We start from the raw sequence: 15446 nt of genomic DNA on the forward strand, positions 1-15446 counted from the left end.
ACCAAGAAGTTGGCAAAGTATGTAAAATTTAAAGAATAATTTTCTTCCAGAGTGTCACATTAAAATGTGACAGCCGGTTCTGGCTATCCATGTGTAATTCCTACTCCCATTCATTTTTTCTAGTCAATAACATTTAATCGTCCGCTGTATAGCTGGCTGTAACTGATAGGATTATCTTCTATATCATTTCTTACAGTTATTGCCAGTTTTCGAGGAACTGTCCCATATGGCCTGTCATTGGAAATTGGAGATACGGTTCAGATCCTGGAGAAGTGTGATGGTGAGTAGGCTGGTGGTGGTCGTTGGAGGTTGTATGGAACAATCTCTTCAACATTGGGCCACTCAGGAAGTTTATACATTCTGTCCACACATCTCTCAGTCTCTGGAATTTTCCTAGTCGTCACTTGTTTCTTGGATCTTCAGTGTCTGGCTTATGGGAAAGCATGGTGATGTTATTTTTATGCCGATTGTCTTTTTTTCTTAATGTTATTTGCTTATATTCACGAGATGCCAACAGAGAAAGCATTTGAGACTACTGTGTCTGTGGGAGTTCATGACTCAGGGCCAAACTTAGAATGTTAAGCGTCGGGTGGGTTCCCCAGGACAGGGAGGTCCAGGGCAGAAAAGTCTTGCCCAAGGTTGGGTAACCAGAGCCTCAGGCAAGGACTCCTGCCCAGGCCAGCCCTGCTCTAGGCTTGGAGTCTTCTCCTCCCTTCTCCCAAATTTGAACTGAAATTGTTTATTGCATTTGCAGTGTTATATGAACTTACATGATTATTAACAATTTATGTAGCAGGTAGCTCATTAAATCAACCTAATACATTCTCACATGTTTCTCTTCCTGTTCAACAAAACATCTTTAAACTCTAGCCTTTGAAAAGATCCCAGATGAAATGACTCCTCCTTTGTTTCTGAACAAAATGGCCACATTGTAAAGTCCTATCAGCACATCTGAAGGTGCCTGTTTTCCTCCTAAAATGTTGTCCTTATTAGGAATTTATAATTCCTACTATAAATATTCCTTGATTTATCATATCAAGGGTCATTAATGATAAAATTGTGTTCTCCCAAATAGAACTATTACTTTTAGTTAGAGCCTGTCACTTAATGGTGGTGATACATGGACATTTATTTTGTCCAATGTAATTGATATGTTTAAAAATATAGTAAGGTTTTCTTTTTCATTGCCAGATATATTTTATCTGTTTCTACCTTGTTTACAGATAAATAAAAAATTGTTTTGTGAGTTCCCTTGTGGTGCAATGAGTGAAGGATCTGATGTTGTCACTGCAGTGGCTTAGGTTGCTGCGGTTGTCCAGGTTCACGCGACACAGGCTTGGCCAAGAAAAAAAAATCTGTTTTGAATTGGTGCATAAAAATGGGTTTCGTAGCTAATGGAAGCTGTTTTATAACCTAAAAAACCTTCCTGTAAATGTAGTTGGACAGAGACCTTTCTATGACATTTCTGCAGTTAGCAAAAAGTTTTGGCTTCTTTTAGAATAACTATTTAGGAATGGATATTTTTTTGGATGTATGTCTTTAAGGGATTTAATAAACCCTGATATTATAGAGATTCCAATTCTCAATTCATTCTGCTTTCTCCAGCCTGATTTTAAAAGGATGTTTTAACGATATATTCTTTTAAGGAAACATACGAGGAACAAAAATATTTTTAAATACAAAGCTCTAATTCTTTCTAAAAGCCAGTTAATCAAAAAAAAAAAAAAAGATTCACTTCAACAGAACGTTTGTTATGTGATAAAATCGTTTTTTTTTTTTTTTTTTTTTTTTTTTTTGTTTTGTTTGTTTGTTTTTTGTCTTTTTTGTCTTTCTAGGGCCGCACCGGTGGCATATGGAGGTTCCCAGACTAGGGGTCTAATCAGAGCTGTAGCCGCTGGCCTACACCACAGCCACAGCAATGTGGTATCCGAGCTGCATCTGTGACCTACACCACAGCTCACAATAATGCCGGATCCTTAACCCACAACCAGGCCAGGGATCAAACCCACAACCTCATGGTTCCTAGTCGGATTCGTTTCTGCTGCACCACGGCGGGAACTCCATAAAACTACTTCTTACCAATAAGCAAAACAATTTCTATGTTTGAAGAAACAATAAATTGAAAATAATACATTTGGAGTTCCCATCGTGGCGCAGTGGAAATTAATCCAACTAGTAACCATGAGGTTGCGGGTTCAATCCCTGGCCTCAGTGGGTTAAGTATATGGGATTGCTGTAAACTGTGGTGTAGGTTGCAGATGCGGCTCAGATCTGCTGTTGCTCTGGCTGTGGTGTAGGCCGGCAGCTGTAGCTCCGATTGGACACCCCCCCCCGCACCTCGCCCCAGCCTGGGAACCTCCATATGCTGCAGGTGTGGCCCTAAAAAAAAAAAAAAAAACCCACAAGAAAATAATACATTTACAGGGGACTCTATACTAACCATACAAATTCATATACATGTACACATACCTGTAATTGTTTTAAACTATAAAAATATATGTTCTCCCTAAGGGCAGAGCTATAAAATTGATTCAGAGTTGCCTGGAGGTTGAGTAATATGCATTCTACAGAATAAAAATTGTGATGAGCTCAGTTGTAGGACTTTGTGTGGATGAAAGGGTGCCATTAATTCTCTTAGTGGAGAAGACCTGGCTTCACTCTTATGCTATCAGACTGATCCTAACCCAACACAGCAGGCTGAGCACTATTCTTTGGGGGTAAAGTCAGGGCTTTGTCGTCAGACAAAGAGAACTTGGAAATAGAGTATATCTTTTACAAACGCTTGAATTTCCCTGAAACATAGTGTATGTAGCTTTTTATAAAACACAGTGAAACTGAGCTCAGAGAGGTCAGTTAATTTACTTCTTAGCTAATAAGTAACAAAGCCAGAATTTAAGCCCAATGCTGATTCCAAAGCCTTTACTTCCATTATTCGTGTTTCTATTTTTCATAGACATTTCCAAGACAGTTTTACTAGTAGAAGACTTAAACTGGTAGTCACTTGACTGTTAGTCTAACTTAATCCCAACCTCCACCATGTTTCTACCTAGAATATTTACATGTAGGATAAAATTCCATCAGCAAAGAACAGATTGATTTATAATTATATCTTTAAAGGATTGTACTGATTTACTGAAATATGACTGTGATTATTTCTCCACAGGCTGGTACAGAGGATTTGCCTTAAAAAACCCAAATATCAAGGTAAAAATTATTACTTTTAACCATAATTATGGGATTTTTACATGAAGATAGCTAATTTACTTTATTTTATTATACAATTGAAATTACATTTGGGACCCTTAGTTGAAATACTAAATGGTGATACAGATTTTCACAATTTTGGATAGTCCTTTGAACTTGGATTATAGTTAAGACATGCTATTCAAATGATAATCCTATGTAGCTCTCAAAATTTATACTGAGAAGACCTTAATAAGCTTATTATATGTAAACAAAATCTTTTTGAAATGTTAGTTCACTGAGAGTGAAATTAAAATTCAGGCAGGGGAAATATATATTCCAAAAGAAATACTGAATATAGGTATTTAATCTAAGTTTTCTATGGTATCATTTGTAAAAAAAATTGGTGTAGAGAAATAGCTTTATTTTAGGGTATGTTAAGAATCCCTTTGGGTTTGAGGAGCTGAAATATAGGAAAATCATATTGTAAAGAGTCTATCTTTCTTACGATTCGAGACAAAAACTGACTCATTATCCTTTATATATTTATATAAATCCTAAGGAATTATAGTAGGAGGTGATATGATTTTTCTTTGACCTTTCATTGGTGTAGTTTATGATTTTTGACACTAATCCTTACTGATATCTCTGTTTTTCTACTTTGTTCTAATCTCCTCAGCTTTCACCCATGCTTCACATTCTCTAATGTTTTGTTATATGTCATGACCATTTTGGGGCTTAACTCTGGTTTATTAGGATTGTGGATAAGAAATAGTATCATTTCTCATTACCAAAATATAAGTAATCTAAACTCTTTTGCTCGACTTTCTGCTTAAATATACCTTTTTTCTGGATCGTCCACCTGTGTTTAATTACTTTATTTCATTTATTGTAGGTCATGCTAAAGGAGAGCCTGATACTTTAGCCCTCATTTAAATGAATTTTTGGACATCTTCAGGCACATGCAAATGTAGCTTCAGTATTTAATTTTCATTTGGAACATGTTTGAGAAAACCTTTGTTGGGATTTGTTACTTTTTTTACTCTTCTAACAAACCTGAAGTTCTGACTTTTCCTTATTAGTTGCTATAATTACTCTATTTGTTATTCCTATCATATTGAAGTAAATTTAAATTCTAAAGGAAAAAAGTTATTTTTTATACTGTCCACCTATTTCCTACCGTTATATAATCAGAATTTGCTTGTTAAATTTTGTTATCCTTGGATTCACAATGGTGATAATGTATTCAAATGATGTTTATTTTCCTAAATATTTAATTGAATTTGTCATTTAACTGTACGTCAAAAATTATTGAGAGAATATCATCATTTAATGGATAATAAAATCGATGCTTTTAAAATTTTTTTCAATTTTTCACTTAGAATACAGAAATAATTTGCCTGCCCTTGTTTACAATACAATATTTATATTGTATTTATTCCCTACAATAAAGAGCTTTAAGCTAGCCTGACTTCTTTTGTTTAATTTTTTGTTCCATTAGAATGGTAGCCTGGTGGTGAATTGCTGCTCTGTTTTCATCGAAAAGCTTCCCCAACATGTAATATACATATTGTCTCCAAATTCATAGTCGTATTTTTTTAGGGTATATTTTTAAATAGACACATGAGTATTTTGGAGAGAAGAAAAAGAACTATAACTGAAACAAAGAAACAGGGACAAACAAACAAAAAAAAAACCTTCTTTCAAAACTCTGCAGTATATAAAAAAACTTCGTATTCACCATGCTTTGTATGTAGAATTTTTGAAAATGTAAAAGTTTTTCCCTGACATATTTTTGAGTAGGATTTAATTTTTTGATTATACTTCTTTTAGAGTAGCTCTAAATTTCTAAACTAGTAAATAGTAGAAAATAAAACGAATGGCTCTAAGCTGCAATCGATTTAGCCTGTAGAATGTGTTAGAGATTCCTTCTTCCTGGTATTGTTAGGGTTGTGTTTTCTGCACGCGACTTGTGAAACTAACCCTGCTGAAATAACTAGCACCCTAACCTTTACATTTTCTCTTTCAGGGAATATTTCCTTCCAGCTATGTTCACTTGAAAAATGCCTGTGTAAAGAACAAAGGGTAAGAAATGAGTTTTATTGGGTGTTCCCGTCATAGCTCAGCGGTTAATGAACCCGGCTAGGATCCATGAGGATGCGGCTTCGATCCCTGGCCTTGCTCAATGCGTTAAGGATCCGGCATTGCCATGAGCTGTGGTATAGGCTGCAGATGCGACTCGGATCCAGCGTTGCTGTGGCTGTGGCGTAGGCTGGTAGCTTTAGGTCTGATTTGACCCCTAGCCTGGGAACTTCCACAGGGTGTGGCCCTAAAAACCAAAAAAAAAAAAAAAAAAAAGGAAAGAAGGAAAAAGAAATAAGTTTTATTAATAGTTGGAGGATTTTCACAGAAGTGCTGTTCATTTTGGAATTTGACTTATTAATTCTCTCAAAAAATGAACTCTTGTCCATGTTGTTTGATAAAGACAAATTACACTAAGGCAGGTGGTGGAAAAAATGAAAGAATCATGTCTGTGTGTTGAACAGCAGTAGGATCTAGGGCAGATCTCTCATGGTTCAGAAATCATGGAATCTGCCTAATTTTAAGCAGAAAGATTTGCTGTTTGGAATTTCCTGCTAGGTAGGGGAAACCTGGCAAACATACCAATCAGTTACTGAATCTTAACCCCAGGAAATTCCTTGATTCACTATTGATTATAAACAGCCAAGTCTGCTGTTATTTTCCTAATTGGGATTAATACCATATCTTTGTGTGACCACTTCACAAAGCCACTCTTCCACTTTAGAGAACATCATTTCTATGCTATTTGGTTTGATTGAGCTCATTGATCACTTAGGATTTCTTATATATTTAAAAAGTTATTCCAGTCTATGTCCAAAAGGTCTTGAAACAGCTGTTAGGGAAACAGATTATTCAAATAAAATATCACAGAATAAAACAATAGCACTTGCTTATTTATTGGTTAACATAAGCAGAGTATTCATTACCAGTATGCCATGGATTTGGACCCAGGAATATGCATTGAATCAAGGAATAATTTTCATTTTATGACAAAAGAAACAATGCAGATTCCACCATAAAAGCTGCATTATTCATCAGTTAGAAAAATATAGGAATTTATTAAATTAATAAAGCAGGAGTTCCTGTTGTGGTACAATGGAAATGAATCCGACTAGAATCTATGAGGATGTGGGTTTGATCCCTGGCCTCACTCCTTGGGTTAAGGATCTGGTGTTGCCGTGAGCTGTGGTGTAGATTGCAGAAGTGGCTCAGATCCCATGTTGCCATGGCTATGGCGTAGGCCAGCAGCTGTAGCTCCAATTCGACCCTTAGCCTGGAAATTTACATATGCTGCGGGTGCAGCCCTAAAAAGCAAAGAAAAAAATTAATAAAACACATTTTAAAGCATATTAAAATATCTTCAGACTTTATCAAAAAAGTTCCATGGATGCTATTCAAATGGATGACATATATATCTGCTCTCTATAAAGGAGGCCGCTTAATCTCAATTTCGTGAAATAATTTCTACAGGTGGCTGAAAGTTTGTGATGTAACTACTTGTATGGATAAGGCTAGAATATCCTTACACTGTATGTCTTATATATGCCAATTACTTCAAGCAACATTATTATTATTTTGTTAATGTAGTAATAACTATTCAAAATAGTAGATTAAAAAAATAGAGTTGCCATATGATCTACCCAGCCCATATTTTATACTCTGATTGAGGAAGGTAAGAGAGAATGCTAGCTAGCAAGGACCATGTCAAACACGCCACCCAGTGAAATTCCTCCCTCTCAAACTGTATTGGGGTGGAACATAGCTTTAATTATAATAAATATTTAAATTTTTTTTTTTTTTTTTTGTCCCAGCCAGTAACTGGTGAATATCTAGTTTCCTTCCTTGAGTCCTAGGAAGTTTCCATTTGGATAAAGGTGTCACAGAATTTGGTGTTCTAAGTTTAAGACTTGATTGTGGGTTCTCTGCCCAACACAGGGCATGATAAGCATTATATAGCAGGAGAACTTCAGGGTAGAACCAAAATTTGTTTTCTTTAAAAAAAAAATTATTGAAGCGTTCTCGCTGTGGCGCCATGGGGTAGCATCGCCTCTGTGACACCAGGACTCAGGTTGGATGTCTGGCCCAGCATAGTGGGTTAAAAGATCTGGTGTTGCTGCAGCTGCTGCGTAGGTCACAACCATGGCTCGGATCTGATCCCTGGCCCGGGAACTTGAGGGGTGGCCAAAAAGAAAAAAAGAAAAAAAAATTATTGAAATTGATTCAGACCCTAGGTTCTAGGACTGTTAGCTGGAAGAAAACTTTGACCTTGAAAATATCTGAGAAATTATACTGTCAGGGGATTGCTTCTCTACAGAGAAACCTCTTTGGGATTTTGATGTCACCTGTCTTATTTTAAAAGGATTTAGCAACCTGATGGCTCACCAAGTTGAAATAGTTGCAGAGTACCTCTCAGAATAACGGAACAAAATGTAATTCCAGGGGCAGCTACTTGTAACAGACCATTTGAGTGCTGATTTTGGTTTTTGTGTAATTAAGAGGAAACAGCTGCCTTACCGAAAATGACAATTTTGTGCTTCTTAAAAATTTACATTTTGGTTGAACAAACCCCAAATCAACTTCCCACAGACCGAATTGCCTTTATGTTCTTTCTTGGGTCTTCAGAGCAATGGAGGACTGCGATGGGAGTCCTTAAATTAAATTATAGTTCGTGAATGGTGAGGTCATTTCTGTATTGTTTAATTCCTCCTGAAATCATGCCACTTTTTAAATGTTAAGTAAGTTGTTGAGTTTTCCTGGAAATTTATTGTTCCCTCCTCGACCTTGCATCTGATCATTTTATAGTCTCTATCTCCAAATATTCTCATGTAAATTGCAGTAGCTGTTTCAAAGGCAAAATAAATGCCCTACTGTTGGAAAATGTTGTATGAAGACTTGATAAAAGGTTCTGTATATGTCACAGTTCATATATTACTGTTTACTTTTATTTCTAGTTTTACATCCCAGCTTTACATTTTCAGCTGTGTTTAAGCTCTAGGAAGAAGTAAAATATTCACAAGGTAAGGATGTTAGCAGCAGCAGTGTGAAATGAGATGAGGCTCTGTGGGTGAAGAAATCAAGGCAAGATTTTAGTTCCCATACTCGATGTTAAGAAGGCTTTACAAAGGCAGTTATATACACTTTGGACATAACATCGAAAAGGAATGCAGAGCAGTTATTATCCTCATATTAAGGAATAATTTTCCCTTGTTGCATAACCTGGTTCAGTGTCTAATAGCCTGTTACTTCTGTATATTAGATATTGTCCTCGAAAGAAAAACCTCAAATGAAGAAAATACTCCCATCAATATAGTTGGTAGCATTCTTTTGAGAAGCTGTAATGTTAATAGCCATTCACCCATTTTAACATGCACAAATAAGTTCTCTGATGCATAACATTACTAATCGTACGAATCATTTTTCATGGTCCCATTTGCAAGTAATAAAAATGCGGTCTCGTTCAGTCAGTACTTCGGTTGTCTGGTTGTTGATAATACGGAGTTAGTTTGGGTGTTTGCAGTCATCATATCCTGATCTTTGAATGAGCCTGTCACTCCCTTTGAGTCCTACAGTCATAGCACTTGGAAGGCAAAAGCCATCTCACAGTTTATGTAGCCTGGTGACCTCATGTTAGACACGAGGACTTTGGGGCTTGGAGGAGTGAAATGAGTTGCTGTTTAGAGGTCAAACTGTGGCTGGGGGCAGAACTCTTCTTCTTCTTCTTCTTCTTTTTTTTTTTTTTTTGTGTGTGTGTCTTTTGAGGGCCTCACCCTTGGCATATGGAAGTTCCCAGGCTAGGGGTTGAATCGCAGTTGTAGCTGTTGGCCTACGCCACAGCCACAGCAGGTGGTCTACACCACAGCCACAGCAACGCCAGGTCCGAGCCGCGTCTGTGACCTATACCATAGCTCACAGCAATGCCTGATCCTTAACCCACTGAGTGAGGCCAGGGATCAAACTTGTGCCCTCATGGATATTAGTCAGATTCATCTCTGCTGAGCCACGCAGAAACTCCAAGAACTCTTTGGCTATTGCTGCTTTTCCACCACACTGCTCAGACTTGATGTGGATGAAGTGCCTGGTCATCCTGGTGTTGTCCTGCCTGCCACGACCCATGTCACATTCCTCATACAAGTTCATGGTCAGATCCTGGTTATGGGCTGCAGAACCAAAAATAACTTCCTTTCCTCGTTAGTCTTTTACAGCATTAGGAAGAAGATTGTTGTGTATGTTATTTGCATATATACTTTGCTGCTATTATTGTTTAATTTCACAGACAATTTGAAATGGTGATTCCCACTGAAGACTCTGTTATCACAGAAATGACATCAACATTAAGAGACTGGGGAACCATGTGGAAACAACTCTATGTGGTAAGTAACCTTTTAATGGCATCATTTTTTGGATAGAGATTTTTTTTTTAAGAAATATCTAAACAAGAGTAAGTATCGACTAATATTTGAGCATCTGCTGTAAGTCATTAGTGTTCCTCTGGGAATTGGGCGTTCATAGCCAAATAAGACAAATCTTGTTTTAATCCCCGTGTCCATCCAGCATGGATTTTCTAAGTTCTTTTTCAAGCTGCAGGAATATACAAGATTACTTTGCTGGCATCTCATCACATTGGATGGTTTACATGAAACTAGCATTAGGGTTTCTGAGTATTTTTAACTTTTAGGGAAAATTAAACTTATTTTCCATGCAATTTTCATATGGGTGTATGCATTTTTATATTCTAGGTCTCTATCAATTATTCAATTTTACTAAAAATGATAGGGTACCTAGAATCAATGAGAAATTCCTAAATATACAAGAGAGAGGAGTGTTTCTTGGGGAAAGAAAGGGGTCAGTGTTTTGGATGTATGTATATATGTGCCTGTTTACTTATTACACTTACCGAGAGCCTTCCATGTTGCAAACCCTGTGGGAAGTACGCTATACACAGTATCTCATTTAGTCCTTAAAACCACTCAAGGAAATAAAGGCTGATCACCGGGAGCTTACAAACAAATGAGGAACATGAGGCAGAGAGTGAAATACTTGCTCCAGGCCAAGTAGTTGGGAAATGGCTGAGTTGGGATTCAGCTGTAAATCTCGTGCCCCCAGCCCCAGCCACTCTGAACCACTTTATAAGGGGGAGTTGGGAGTGAGGTCTGGGGGAAGATGAATGCAGTTTTCTTCTTTGATTTTCAAAGGAATGTGTAGAACAGCTTAATCATTTGAAGGGATGTGCTAGGAATACAAAGGTGTACTTAGCCTGATAACGCGATTTGATACAGCCTGTCCAAGAGAAAATCCAAATTAGTGAGGGACCTGGGCACCGAATGACCATTTTTATTTTCTGCTGTATAGAACATGCGATAGGCTATTTCACTGAGGCAAGAAAATCTTGAAAAGTCCCTAATAAAACCCCTTTTGATGTTGGATTTCTCTGACTCTGCCCTCCTGAGGTTAGTGGCTTTAGGGTTCACTACTAAAATCCACCAGATGATCTTAGATGAAATGCTAGCATCTAGGCTCTGCTGGGATGAGCTAAATGCACAGTCAAGCTACCTGAACTCAGGGGCTCTGTGCTGAGAGGCCACAAAGGAAATGTAGATCTGCTTTTTAGATTTAAAAAAATGTATTGGAAAGAATGTAAAACCCAAGTATTATTTCACTTAGCATAATACTGTGCATGATACAAGATGGAAAATGAAACTGTGTGAAATGTTCAAAATACTCCATCCTAAATACCCAACGTAAGAGTTATAAAAATAATGACAGTTTAAGTGTCATTCCTTAGTTGAGCTAAGGTACCAGCACTTTTCCTTTTATGTGGCTGCTGGTGGGGAACAAAGTTGAATTTCCTCTTGATTCTGCCTCATCTAGCTATTTTTACCAGCTTTTGAGGTTGTGATCATGTTTTGGGGACATATTTGACTGGCTTGAAAATCTATGTTGTAAGCTGTCAGAGTAACCTCCTCACCCCCACCATCCTGAGAAACAGACAGAGAATTATTTCAAAATAGACTTGGATGCTGGAATGGTAGTCAGTTCTATTAGGAGCAAATATACACAACTTAACCTGGAGATACCAGATTTTTGACCTTGAGAATGAGGCTGACTTGGACCTTTTGGTTTCTCTTTTCCTGATGTAAACGTTTTGTGCCAAATGTTTTGGTTCAAGTTCATCATGCTTGCGCCTATTGGGGTACTGTCCATTTTCTTCCCTAACGGTTTTAAGGTGCCTAGCTTCTCCACTGGAAAGTGTTTGATGAGCCACTAGTATCTTGTAAACTGTAAGAGTATATGAAGTATACTTAATAAATGTAGGACATTTACCATTAAGAATAAAAGCACATGGTACATGCTTGAGAAATACTAGTTGTTCTTTTTAATAGCATTGGTAAGTGCCTAAAATATGACTTAGTAAAAAATTAATAGTCTAACCAGAAAAAGCTTAGGAGAAATAAAGCCATCTTTCACTAAGAGCTTTTGTGCAGGCCTTTGCCTGAGTGTTTTACAACTCTCTTCCCTAGGACTCTGCCAGGTAGTTTTTATTCTGGAATCTCATCAAAGATAGATTTTAAACAATTTTAGATGTTTTTAAATGTTTAATATTGTACCTTACCTTTATCATTTAACAGTAAATCAAAAGCATTTTCATGTTTCTGAAGTCTTCATAACTATCCCATTTTTATTTTTATTTATTTTAGTTTGTTTTTTGTGATTTTAATTTTTCCATTATAGTTGGCGTACAGTGTTCTGTCAGTTTCTACTGTACAGCAAACTATCCAATTTTTTTTCCTTTTTTAAATTTTTTTAATTTTTTTTCCCACTGTACAGCAAGGGGATCAAGTTATCCTTACATGTATACATTTTTTCCCCCACCCTTTGTTCTGTTGCAATATGAGTATCTAGACATAGTTCTCAATGCTACTAGGCAGGATCTCCTTGTAAATCTATTCCAAATTGTGTCTGATAAGCCCAAGCTCCCAATCCCTCCCACTCCCTCCCCCTCCCATCAGGCAGCCACAAGTCTATTTTCCACGTCCATGATTTTCTTTTCTGAGGAGATGTTCATTTGTGCTGGATATTAGATTCCAGTTATAAGTGATATCATGTGGTATTTGTCTTTGTCTTTCTGGCTCATTTCACTCAGTATGAGAGTCTCTAGTTCCATCCATGTTGCTGCAAATGGCATTATGTCATCCTTTTTTATGGCTGAGTAGTATTCCATTGTGTATATATATATACACCACATCTTCCGAATCCAATCATCTGTTTTTTTTTTTTTTTATTTTCCCACTTTTTTTTTCCCCACCTTTTTTTTTTAATTGTGGGAAAATAAAAAAAAAAGTGGGAAAAAAAAAGCTGTACAGTGGGAAAACTATCCAGTTTTTAAAGAAGCATCATTTTTTGACTAGCAGTGCAAACAGGTGTGTTCTGTTTTCATGAACTACTAGGGCAGGTCTGCTGGTCAGGGCTGTGCTCTGCCACTGTTCCTGTCCCCTTCTCAAAAGGGAAAGCAGACCAACTGGTTTTAGTTTTTATGAAGTATTTGGCTTTTTCTCATCTCACCATTCTCTTAAACTGAAATACTAAAGGTGACATTATTAGGAAAGCAAGCCCATTCTTCTGGAAAACTGCAGATTGCCTTCCCCAAGAGCAGGACAGATGACTTTCACACTGTGATAGTCTTTTCAAGCAAGAGCTGGCTCTCCTCTTGGCTGCATGAAATTTGACTTATTTTATATCTTCCTTATGTAATGTCTTTGACCTGACTGGACTTTTCCTTCGGACCATAGAGTTCCTCAAGTTTTTCTGTCTGTTTTTTTTTTCTTTTACTTTTAAATTTTAGTGTATTTTTTATTGAAGTATAATGTTGTGTTAGTTTCTGGTGTACAGCAGAGTGATTCATAGTGATACAACATCTTGAATCTTATTACAAGATACTGAATATATATATAAAACTGAATATAATGTGCCATACAGAAGGTCCTTGTTGTTTGTCGATTTTGTAGATAGTAGTTTGTATCCGTTAACCCCATGCTCCTAATTTATACCCTCCTTCTTTCCCCTTTGGTGACCATAAGTTTGTTGACTATGTCTGTAGGTCTATTTCTGTTTGGTAAATAAGTTCATTTGTATCATTTTTTTTTTTTTTTTTTTTTTAGCTTCCACATGTAAGTGCTATCATATGATATTTGTCCGACTTAACTTCACTTAGTGTAATAATCTCTAGGTCCATCCTCCTCAGGATCCACCAAAACTAATCCCTATAAATCAAGGTATTCTTTCCTTCCTTCTTCAGCTGCTGGGACTACACAGGGCAGTCCTGGCCATTGTACTTGGGGGTTTATACCAGGCGAAGAACACAGCCACTGTCCAGGGAATTGAGGGTATTGCATTACGGCACTCTTGTAATGCCTTGTGTGGGAGTGTAAAACAAGAGTCAGGAGTGAGAGGCATCAAAAGAACAGACTCAAGAGAGTGCTCTAGGAGTTGAGAGTAAGATTATTTAGATCTCAGAGGATCAGGGATGGTGTGGTGGAGAATACTTCTTGGTCAGCTGGCACATTCGTCTGACCTGCACAATCATGAGAAGGCTGCTAGTCACCAAGTATTGATAAGGCAGAAGATCCATCACTACTTTTTATAATTAAAAAAAAATGTTATGACTGATCATCTTCACCCATCACACAAACCTTGATATTTCTGGCAGCTTATCTCTGCGGAGGACTTTAGATGAATGGTAATCTCAGTACTTTCATACCCCCATTCATGTAGCCTGCTCATCATGTTTGTAGACAGTGAAAGCCTGGCTTCTGGTTAAGAAAGATGAAAGGCTGATGAAACGAAATGCTTATGAAGGGTTTACTCTAAATGTCTCTGGGTAAGAGACAGATTTTGATAAAGACACAGTATTCTAGGCGGGTTTATTCTGGGTCAAGCCCATAGTGATAACAGCATTAGTAACAGCCAATACTAACACAGGATTCATTCTGGGCCGGGCGTTGTTCTCAAAGTTTTAATATATGAAGTCATCAGTCCTCACAGCCACCTGATGAGACAGGTACTGTGATCACCGTTGTACAGATAAGAAAATAAGCACAAAGGTTTTTCAGCCGGCAAAGGGCAAAATTAGAATGCAGATTGAGGTAGTTTGTCTTTCGAGTCTATGCTCCACGTCACTGTGTTATGGGGTTCTCTTCACAAATGTTATCTCTAATCCCCGAAATAGCCTTACAGGAAGATAGTACTGGGCCTGTTTCACAGATGACAAAACTCATACTCAAAGCCTATAAAACTAGTAAGTGGCAAAACCAAAAGATTTGAAGCCAGGAGTTTAACACGTCTTTCCTTCTAAGCCTCCTTGCTTGATGAATTTCACAGGAGATTAGCTTGAATTTACATGAGTGTTTAACAAGTAAAAAAGAAAACCCTTTTTTTTTTTTTTGGTCTTTTTAGGGCTGCACTCTTAGCATAGGACACTCCCAGGCTAGGGGTCGAAGCCAGCTCCTGGCAATGCTGAATCCTTAACCCACTAAGCGGGGCCAGGGATCAAATCTGCATCCTCATGGATACCAGTTGGGTTCGTTACCACTGAACCGCAATGGGAACTCTGAAAACAATTTTTTAAAAAGTCTGAATCTGCCCAGATAATAGCAGTGAACATCCCTCAGTGAAGGAGTGTGAGGCCCTCTGTGTGCACCACTTCTAATGGAAAGCATGGTAAAGCATAATGACCAATGTGCAAGAAATGTGCAAAGCGGTGTTTCCCATTGAATGGATTTCAATTGCAGGCAGCCTTGGTTCAGAGAAGGGAGAAAGGGATATGAACAAGCATTGTCAGGGAAGATTTCCTGGTGGAAGTGGAAGTCAGGTGAAGCCTTGAAGGACAGAAGAATTGGATGGAGTTAAGGAAAGGGGATTTGAGGTGGAAAGGGAAGCAGAGTGTGGAAAGCCGGAGACCTGGCCAAGCTTGGGTGTGGAGGCTTAGGACCCTGGAACACAAGTTCTGTTGGGGAGTCTGAGGAGTGAAGTTAGATTCCTGGGCAAGAGAGCAGCCTTGTGAAATGGGACATAAGCATGCAGAGCAGTGTGTGGTTTGAGGAAGAGTTTGTTAATAGAGACGTGGTCCACAGAGTGGCCAGCACGTAGAGGGTAAGCAGGACTCGCCCTCCCCATCCCCATGGTTA

General features: G+C 37.8%; 1 protein-coding gene across 16 annotated transcripts in view; it reads left to right on the plus strand.

Moving 5' to 3' along the window:
* Positions 1 to 15446, plus strand: part of DOCK4 (dedicator of cytokinesis 4) — a 457247-nt gene that overhangs the window by 187353 nt on the left and 254448 nt on the right. For all 16 annotated transcript variants that reach the window (XR_014834200.1, XM_021079277.2, XM_021079279.2 and 13 more), the window contains exons 2-5: positions 197 to 280; positions 3164 to 3204; positions 5213 to 5268; positions 9539 to 9635. Coding sequence is in view for 15 of the 16 variants with exons in the window: in XM_021079277.2 (XP_020934936.2) it covers positions 197 to 280; positions 3164 to 3204; positions 5213 to 5268; positions 9539 to 9635 (278 nt within the window). In the remaining variant the exon portion in view is untranslated. The remainder of the gene's footprint in view (positions 1 to 196; positions 281 to 3163; positions 3205 to 5212; positions 5269 to 9538; positions 9636 to 15446) is intronic.

This window comes from Sus scrofa, chromosome 18 (genome assembly GCF_054392235.1).
Source record: "Sus scrofa isolate SSC_HxYL_T2T_F1_AM1 chromosome 18, Sscrofa_HxYL_maternal_Yorkshire_Landrace_v2.0, whole genome shotgun sequence".
NCBI classification, from domain to species: Eukaryota; Metazoa; Chordata; class Mammalia; order Artiodactyla; family Suidae; genus Sus; species Sus scrofa.